The following is a 9937-nucleotide window of genomic DNA, read 5'->3' on the forward strand; positions in this document are numbered from 1 at the left end:
TTCTTTCCTCCATCATCATCCTCCTCTCCATCGTCATCCTCCTCTCCATCATCATCCTCCTCTCCTCCATCATCCTCCTCTCCATCGTCATCCTCCTCTCCTCCATCATCCTCCTCTCCATCATCATCCTCCTCTCCTCTCCTTCTTTCCTCTGTCATCTTCCTCTCCTCCTCCCCTCTATCATCCTCCTCTCCCCCTTCTTCCATAGTTCTCTCTTCTCTCCTCCCCTCTCCCCCCATCCTCAGTGTGTGTCCTCCCCCAGCAGCCAGTACGTCCTCATGCGTCCCTTCCCCTTCATCTCGATCTCTCCTCTGAGCTGCAGCTGGAAGCAGCTGAACTCCTGCAGAACCTGCCGGGTCGCCTCCGACACGTGGATCTTTAGAGCTGCACAGAACACAGAACATTTAAACACTGAAGTATTTACAGCCACAATGTGAGAAACAAGACGAGTCATTTGAAGCTGATGTGTCTGTTATTATTTTATCAGAAAGTCCACAGAACGATTTGGTGTAAAGATTTCCCTCCTTTGAAACACACTCATATCAAAAATGACGTGTGTGTTACCCTCTCCATTAGACTCCATCCGGGACGCCGTGTTCACCGTGTCTCCAAACAGACAGTACCTGGGCATCTTCAGCCCAACCACACCTGCACACACTGGACCTACACACACACACACAAGCACATGCACACACACACACACATACACACACACACACACACACAGGTGTTATTTTAGAGAACTTTAACAAGACATAATTAAAAACACACACACACACACTGACCGCTGTGGATGCCAATGCGGAGCCGCAGCTGTTGATTGGCTCGGTGTCGGATCCTGAAGCTCTTGACGGCGTCCAGCAGGGCGAGAGACATGCGGGCGACCTCCCGCACGTGCAGCTTCCCGTTTCTCACTGGCAGCCCTGACACCACCATGTACGCATCACCGATGGTCTCCACCTGGGGGCGGCACAGAGGTCATTACTACTTCCTGTTTCACACGTTCTGCTTGTTCTGCTCTTGAATCATCAACTGCATCAGAAATGATCTCCCAGGATTAGATTCATGTTATCCCTTAAATATGAAGAAATGTGAATGACATTTGGTCTATATGTTAACATGTTCATGAACACCTGCAAACTTGACTGAAAACAGGGAAACAGCTAGCTTAGCTTAGCACAGAGTGGAAGCATTTAAAACAGCTAGCGTAGCTTAGCACAGAGTGGAAGCATTTAAAAAAGCTAGCGTAGCTTAGCACAGAGTGGAAGCATTTAAAACAGCTAGCTTAGCTTAGCACAGAGTGGAAGCATTTAAAACAGCTAGCGTAGCTTAGCACAGAGTGGAAGCATTTAAAACAGCTAGCTTAGCTTAGCACAGAGTGGAAGCATTTAAAACAGCTAGCGTAGCTTAGCACAGATTGGAAGCATTTAAAACAGCTAGCTTAGCTTAGCACAGAGTGGAAGCATTTAAAACAGCTAGCTTAGCTTAGCACAGAGTGGAAGCATTTAAAACAGCTAGTGTAGCTTAGCACAGAATGGAAGCATTTAAAACAGCTAGCTTAGCTTAGCACAGAGTGGAAGCATTTAAAACAGCTAGCTCAGCTTAGCACAGAGGGTAACTGAGTGTCGTTGTGTGTGTAGCATGTTTTACCTTGTAAACGTCAAAGTTGTCGATGATGGCGTCGAAACAGGTGTACAGGTCGTTCAGCAGAGTCACTACCTGAACCATGAAAAAACATCATCACACCACATGTTCAGACGGATCTCACAGAGCTGATGGAGTAACAGGTCACAGCTCACAGATGTGAGTACTACACAGGTGTTCACATAGAACAAGTCAGAAAGTATTCACCTGTAGAGGTGTGCTCTCAGCTGATAGGGCGGTGAAACCGATGATATCACTGAAGTAAATGGTGACGGAGTCGAAAGCTTCGGCCTGAACCGTCTCACCTCGTTTCAACTGCTCTGCTACCGAACTGAAACACAGTACAAGTACTCAGAAAAACACCCGCATATAGTACTTCATGTAGTATGTTTAATGTGGTAGTATTACTGCAGTACAGTGTGTATCAGTACTGCAGTACAGTGTGTATCAGTACTGTGGTAGTATCTGGTAAAGCAGGGCCTCTGCCTTGCGTTTCTCCTCATGGTACGCCTGTGTTCGTTCCTCCACCAGCTCCTCCAGGTTGTTGGCGTACTGCTCCATACGAGACAGCAGGTTATCCAAAATGTTAGACCCATAACCCCTGAACAGACAGGCAGACAGACAGACAGACAGGCACAACAGACAGGCAGGAGATTATGGAGGGACAATTCATGTTAACTGTGACATTGATCAGGATGCTAACTTTAGCAAGCTAAAACAGTCTTTGAACAGTATGCTCTTATTGAAAAACAACCGATTCCTCTGAGTGTCTCTGAGTGCAACTGAACAAGTAGCCCCGCCCTAACTCCTCCCCTCTGGTCTGTGTGACTCTCAATGGGAGCATCAGTGACTAAATGAACATCATGCTGTGTAGAAGAAAACTTGAAACTAGAGACTGAGACCATAAACTCATCAGGAACATGTTTACTGAGGGAATACATCAGGAGAGGAGGAGGAGCATTTTCTCATTGACTTCTATAGGATCAGACTTATTTTTGTTGCCCCCTGCTGGACATTAGAAAGAATGCAGGTTTAAGGCACTGCATATCTACAGTCTACGATCAATATAACCATGCCTGAACCTGTTTTTGACCCTTAATGTAAACACATTATTCATGAAGCTATTGTTATGACGTGTGCAGTGCATTGTGGGAGCTGGACAGGTGTAAATTAGATAAGCAGTGTAAACTTGTCAGGATGGTGCCTGGATCTCACCTGTGCTGTTTCCTCAGCAGGATCTTGATGGTGTTGAAGTCGGGCCTCTCGCTCGGGTCTTCGCTCCAGCAGCGCTGCATCAGAACGCCCAGCTCCTCGCTGTGACTGTGGAAGCACAGGGAGGGGCGGAGAGGGGGGGCACCGCCCTGATGCACCGTCTGGACAATACCTTTGGGGGGGGGGCATCATGTTTAAAAGTGTACAGGACAGTATAAAGATCTTTTTTTATAAAGACAACTGAGCAAATTCTACATGATTGTGTGGTTTAATGATCTGTTTGCAACATTTGATACTAATAAAGTTTTCATCCTGAAATATCCCACAATACTATCATACTGAGCCACTCTGCATGACAAGCACCCACACTGCTGAGAGTACATGTTTTAAATCAGACCTGTCTGTGCTTCAGAGCTGCTGACATTCACTTCATTTGTCTGACCAGCAGAGGTCGCTGTAACACTGACCTGACAACAGAACCACGGCTGCACAGAGTCCAACACAGACCCGCTCCTCTGTCAGCATGCAATCAGCTGTGAGCGTGCACTCGTACTGTACGCGTGTGTGCAAATGTTTATGTTGAATGTTTGTGCGTTTATATAAGTGTGAGAGAAAAGATTAAGACAAGGAAGAAAAGACACTTCCATTACTACATAACACTGTAAACATTGTTTATGTTGTTGTTGTAAACATTGTTTATGTTGTTGTTGTTAACATTGTTGTTATCACTGTTGTTGTTATCTTTGTTGTTGTTATCACTGTTGTTGTTATCATTGTTGTTGTTATCACTGTTGTTGTTATCTTTGTTGTTGTTATCTTTGTTGTTGTTATCACTGTTGTTGTTATCACTGTTGTTGTTATCTTTGTTGTTGTTATCACTGTTGTTGTTATCACTGTTGTTGTTATCTTTGTTGACATTGTTGTGGCAGCACAAACACCTGCACACCTTTGGGGGTCAGCGTGTGTGCCTCCAGGTAGAAGACTCCTCTCAGCAGAGCCACCTCCTGCAGGATGATCCCGAAGCTGTACACGTCTCCTCTCTGAGTCCCTCGGGGCGGGGGGCAATCTGTCCTCAGCAGCTCGGGGGACGTCCACAGTTTACCTGGGGGGATAATGTGTGTTATGGATGGAGTAGGCGTGTGTGTGTGTATGTGTGTTAGGGGCGTAGCAGGCGCACACGTGTGTGTGTTAGGGGCGTTGTAGGCGTGTGTGTGTGTGTTACGGGCATTGTAGGCATATGTGTATGTGTGTTAGGGGCGAAGCAGGAGCGCACTTGTGTGTGTGTGTGTGTGTGTGTTAGGGGCATTGTAGGTCTGTGTGTGTGTGTGTGTTAGGGGCGTAGCAGGCGCGCACGTGTGTGTGTGTGTGTGTTAGGAGCATTGTAGGCATGTGTGCATGTGTGTTAGGGGCGTAGCAGGCGCGCACGTGTGTGTGTGTGTGTGTGTGTGTTAGGGGCATTGTAGGCGTGTGTGTGTGTGTGTGTGTATGCGTGTTAAAGGCTTAGCAGGCATGTGTGTGTGTGTGTGTGTGTGTGTTACGGGCGTAGTAGGCGTGTGTGTCCTCCGGGCAGCTGCTGGTCCTCAGACTCTGCAGACCGTAGTCGGTGATCTTCAGGACGAAGCGACTGTCCACCACACAGTTAGACGACTTCAGGTTGCCGTGGGAGACGATGACGCTGTTGTGCAGGAACAACATGCCCTGAGGACACACACAGCAAAGAAGAATAAACAAATAAATGCAGCACATCATCTGTCATGACAGCTGACACATGTGGATTGTCCAGGGCTCATGTGTTAACAGACTGTTCTGCTGTTCAGAGCTCAGACGGACTGACACACAGCTGTGAGCTCTACATGTCACATTCACTCATTCACACACTGATGGAGGGACAAACTAGTCATTGACAAACATTCATGTAGATCGAGTGGGGATCCAACCGTCAACCTTTAAAGTGGAAGACGACCCACTCTACCTCCAAGTCCCACCCACTGAGAATACAGCTTCCACTGAGATAGGATTCATGAGAGTGTCAACTCCCAGCTACAAGGTCGTTACCTTGACGATGTCATTGATGAGAGAGTATCTGAACATCCAATCCAGAGTGATGCTGTCACTCTCCATCAGGTCCTGGAAGATTAACACACACACACACGCGCACACACGCACACGCGCACCCGCACACACACACACACGCACACGCACACACACACAGACACACAAACCTTCATCATGATGACAGCTCAGTGTAACATTCAGGACTGAGCAGGTCAGTAAAACATGTCTAGCATATTAAAGGGTCTATATGTAACTTTCAGAAAATCCTCATTCCCAGCGACACGGTCGGCCGTTGAGGGAACTGCAGTCGACCTTCTTGTACGCTTGCGCGGACACTAACACACATGAACGAGCATCCGGGGTTTTTGCTAAGTAAGTATCATGTTAGGTGGTGAAGTTATTTGTCAGGCTAGACTGACAACACTGACGTACACACTGGGATAGTATTTTTGTTGTCATAACGTTAGCGAGCATGCTAAGGTTAGCCAACTAGCTCTAACATGATTACACTGCATGGATCTGGCATTGTGCTTTGTAACCAAACGGCAAATTACTCAATAAGCAGGTCAGCCCTTGGAGTCTGCGTGAGTTAGCTGATGTTATCTACTCGACAGTGTTTTGCTACATCGCCTAACTGGGACATCGTCTGCGAAAGCAGACAAGCTAACGTTAGCTTGTTGCCAGCTTACAACTGGCTGGCTAACCTTAGCCTAAGCAGGTAATGCAATGATATTGGCTAATAGAAAACAATCGGTAGTTATACACATTTGCTTTGTTCTGCTACATAATTTACAAAATCAACATTGTTTGTCATGTTAGCTGGCGAAGTTATATGTCAAGCTAGATAAGTGACGTACACACTCGGATAGTATTTTGGTTGTCATAATGTTAGCGAGCATGCTAAGGTTAGCCAACGAGCTCTAACATAACTACACTGCATGGATCTGACATTGGGCTTTTTTAACCAAACGGCAAATTACGCTGGCGAACCAGAAAATCATCACAAGCGTCAGTGAACATTAGCCAGGCGGGGCAGGGCGGCTGCAGAGAGCTGGGATGAAGCACTTTTGCTGTGAGAGAAAAAACGCTGCCCCGGTGAGAGATGACAACAATAAGTCGTGGGTCTGTTTTGATCCCCAAAAGCAATCGAAGGTCTCCATGAGTCACATGCCCTGCCGATGTTGACTCTAGTTTTCCCCCTGACGTCGGTTCATCCTGTTTGGTCAGACGGGCTTCACTAGATCAAACTTTGTTTTGTTTTTATTCTTGTGTGTAGTTTGTGTTGGTGTTGTTGTGGGTGCTGTTGTTAGTTGGCATCCGTCTCTATTTCACAGCTTGTGTTGTCTCATGTTGCACACTGTTGACTGTAGTGGTGCAGAATGAGCTCTCGGCAGAGGTTCTCGCGAACGCACAGATACGTCACATCCTCTTGTTTCGCGGAAAAACCGTCCCGAGTGCTTTACATAAAAATTAGCCTGCAGGTTATAAGGCCCGATGGAGGAAGTTGGGGAAGGTCTCAATTGATCAGTTCCTCTACTATCCAAAAAAATGATTTAAAAGAAATGATATTTGATTGATGAATATATGTGAAATCTTACATATAGCCCCTTTAAATATGTAAAGATGTAATAATGTAAATAGTAATAATGTAAAGATGTAATAATGTAAACATGTAATGATGTAAACATGTAAATATGTAATGATGTAAACATGAAAAGATGTAATAATGTAAACATGTAATGATGTAAACATGTAAACATGTAATAATGCAAACAGTAATAATGTAAACATGTAATAATATATGCAATAATATAAACATGTAAAGATGTAATATTGTAAACATGTAATGATGTAAACATGTAATGATGTAATAATGTAAACAGTAATAATGTAAACATGTAAAGATGTAATAATGTAAACATGTAAAGATGTAATACTGTAAACATGTAATGATGTAAACATGTAAAGATGTAATAATGTAAACAGTAATAATGTAAACATGTAATGATGTAAACATGTAAAGGTGTAATGACGTAAACATGTAAAGATGTAATAATGTAAACAGTAATAATGTAAACATGTAATAATGTAAACATGTAAAGATGTAATGATGTAAACATGTAATGATGTAAACATGTAATGATGTAAACATGTAAAGATGTAATGATGTAAACATGTAAAGATGTAATAATGTAAGCAGTAATAATGTAAACATGTAATGATGTAAACATGTAAAGGTGTAATGACGTAAACATGTAAAGATGTAATGACGTAAACATGTAAAGATGTAATAATGTAAACAGTAATAATGTAAACATGTAAACATGTAAACATGTAATAATGTAAACAGTAATAATGTAAACATGTAAAGATGTAATGACGTAAACATGTAAAGATGTAATAATGTAAACATGTAATAATGTAAACATGTAAAGATGTAATAATGTAAACATGTAAAGATGTAATATTGTAAACATGTAATGATGTAAACATGTAATGATGTAAACATGTAATGATGTAATATTGTAAACATGTAATGATGTAAACATGTAAAGGTGTAATGACGTAAACATGTAAAGATGTAATAATGTAAACAGTAATAATGTAAACATGTAAACATGTAAAGATGTAATAATGTAAACAGTAATAATGTAAACAGTAATAATGTAAACATGTAATGATGTAAACATGTAAAGATGTAATGTAAAGATGTAATAATGTAAATATGTAATGATGTAAAGATGTAATAATGTAAACATGTAAACATGTAATAATGTAAACATGTAATGATGTAATGATGTAAACATGTAATGATGTAAACATGTAAAGATGTAATAATGTAAACAGTAATAATGTAAACATGTAATGATGTAAACATGTAATGATGTAAACATGTAAAGATGTAATAATGTAAACATGTAATGATGTAAACATGTAATGATGTAAAGATGTAATAATGTAATAATGTAAACATGTAAAGATGTAATAATGTAAACATGTAAAGATGTAATAATGTAAATATCGAATGATGTAAACATGTAAACATGTAAACATGTAAAGATGAATGACGTAAACATGTAAAGATGTAATAATGTAAACAGTAATAATGTAAACATGTAATGATGTAAACATGTAATGATGTAAACATGTAAACATGTAATAATGTAAACATGTAATGATGTAAAGATGTAAACATGTAATGATGTAAACATGTAAAGATGTAATGTAAAGATGTAATAATGTAAACATTTAAAGATGTAATAATGTAAATATGTAATGATGTAAAGATGTAATAATGTAAACATGTAAACATGTAATAATGTAAACATGTAAAGATGTAATGACGTAAACATGTAATAATGTAAACATGTAATAATGTAAACATGTAAAGATGTAATAATGTAAACATGTAATAATGTAAACATGTAAAGATGTAATAATGTAAACATGTAATGATGTAATATTGTAAACATGTAATGATGTTAACATGTAATAATGTAAACATGTAAAGATGTAATATTGTAAACATGTAATGATGTAAACATGTAAACATGTAATAATGTAAACATGTAAACATGTAAACATGTAAACATGTAATGATGTAATGATGTAATAATGTAAACAGTAATAATGTAAATGCCATGCTCCATTCTCTCTGTATCAAAGCAACTGTAAAGCTCGAATTCCCCCCAGGGATTTCTGATTCTGATATATATTTCACATCATAATCATTCTGTCTTTTTTCTTCTCTTCCTTATGCTTTCATCTTAATACCCTTTTTTTCATGGTAAATATTGTTCTTTTCTCTACATTAATCTGTTAGCTGCAGAAACATCTCTCCTCTCCTCTCAGAGCTCAGAATAAGTCTGACATCCTGAGATCCAGGGACACCTGGCAACAATTCAAACCCCTTACCGCCCGCCTCCACCTACAGCCGGCCAACATGTCTTCATGTTGCTAGGTTACCAAGCTGAGGGGTTGCTAGGTTACAGTCCTGACAAGTAAGAATAAGTGAGAGGTGAAGAGGACATCTGATGTATGAAGGAATGCTGGAGGACTGCTGGAGATATATGCGGCTAATGGATGGTGGATAGGTTGTTCATAATAATCCATTCAGGAAATGCAGATCAATACAGGAAGTACAAATCGATACAGGAAGTACAGACTTTACAGGACGTATAGATCAATACAGGAAGTACAAATCGATACAGGCAGTACAGATCGAAACAGGAAGTACAGCAGTTTTATATAGTATTTGATGTTTATCAAATACTATATAAAACTAGGTTGATAAAGGGGCCGATAGAGGGCCGATAGAGGGTTGATAGAGGGCCGATGGAGGGCCGATAGAGGGTTGATAGAGGGCCGATAGAGGGCTAAGAAAGGGTTAAATCAGGCTCATAGTGGATAGTAGAGTTAGGTGTGTTGTACCTGCAGGCTGCCTCTGGGACAGTACTCCGTGATGATGCACATATTTGGAGGGTCGCTGCAGGCGCCAATGAAGCGGGTCAGGTGCTCATTCTGAACATCTCGCATCTGGAAGAGCACAGAGGCTACGGGTTAGAAACCCAACAACAGCCCCAGCAAAAGCAAGGCACTGGAAGGTCTGACAGTTGATAGGTAGGTTAGTCAACCATCAACCTTTCACAAGCCGGATACTGATGTCCCAAAAGTAAGTAGAAGGTCAGTCGTCGGATAGGCAGGTCAGTCATGAAGTTGGTAGCACAGCTGGTGGGAAGTTAGTAAATTCACCCGAAAGGTAGGAGGTTATGTTCGGCTGTAAACAGGTTCTTACATGCTTTAGTTCAAACAGAACGTTCCGGGTCAGTTCAATCCGTTTCTTGTTGATGTACTTGATAGCTGCCAGGTTTCCCTGTGGGACACAGAATCGGCAGGGTGACCAGTTTATTCATGACACCGTACTATGAGGGGTCTGATCACACTGTGTGCTGGGTGTCAGACCTTGTAGTATCCAGTTTTGGTGTAGATCTGGAAGTTTCCCCCCAACGTCGTCAGAGAGCCACAG

At 41.5% G+C, this 9937-nt stretch overlaps 1 protein-coding gene across 1 annotated transcript in view; it reads right to left on the reverse strand.

The window, feature by feature from the left end:
• Nucleotides 1-208: 208 nt before the first annotated feature.
• The window catches only part of npr1a (natriuretic peptide receptor 1a), a 29937-nt gene continuing 20208 nt past the window's right edge, over nucleotides 209-9937 (reverse strand). The window contains exons 10-22 of the mRNA XM_069681019.1: nucleotides 9874-9937; nucleotides 9707-9784; nucleotides 9343-9447; nucleotides 4912-4983; nucleotides 4395-4554; nucleotides 3803-3958; nucleotides 2860-3028; nucleotides 2099-2245; nucleotides 1852-1975; nucleotides 1651-1719; nucleotides 786-960; nucleotides 565-663; nucleotides 209-384 (exon numbers count right to left, since the gene is read on the reverse strand). The exon at nucleotides 9874-9937 is cut by the window's right edge and continues 11 nt beyond it. Coding sequence (XP_069537120.1) covers nucleotides 242-384; nucleotides 565-663; nucleotides 786-960; nucleotides 1651-1719; nucleotides 1852-1975; nucleotides 2099-2245; nucleotides 2860-3028; nucleotides 3803-3958; nucleotides 4395-4554; nucleotides 4912-4983; nucleotides 9343-9447; nucleotides 9707-9784; nucleotides 9874-9937 — 1561 coding nt within the window. The 3' untranslated portion in view covers nucleotides 209-241. The remainder of the gene's footprint in view (nucleotides 385-564; nucleotides 664-785; nucleotides 961-1650; nucleotides 1720-1851; nucleotides 1976-2098; nucleotides 2246-2859; nucleotides 3029-3802; nucleotides 3959-4394; nucleotides 4555-4911; nucleotides 4984-9342; nucleotides 9448-9706; nucleotides 9785-9873) is intronic.

The sequence above is a fragment of the Semicossyphus pulcher genome, unplaced genomic scaffold, assembly GCF_022749685.1.
Source record: "Semicossyphus pulcher isolate SPU_LCO1_2020_fin unplaced genomic scaffold, fSemPul1.0.p SCAF_5, whole genome shotgun sequence".
NCBI classification, from domain to species: domain Eukaryota; kingdom Metazoa; phylum Chordata; class Actinopteri; order Labriformes; family Labridae; genus Semicossyphus; species Semicossyphus pulcher.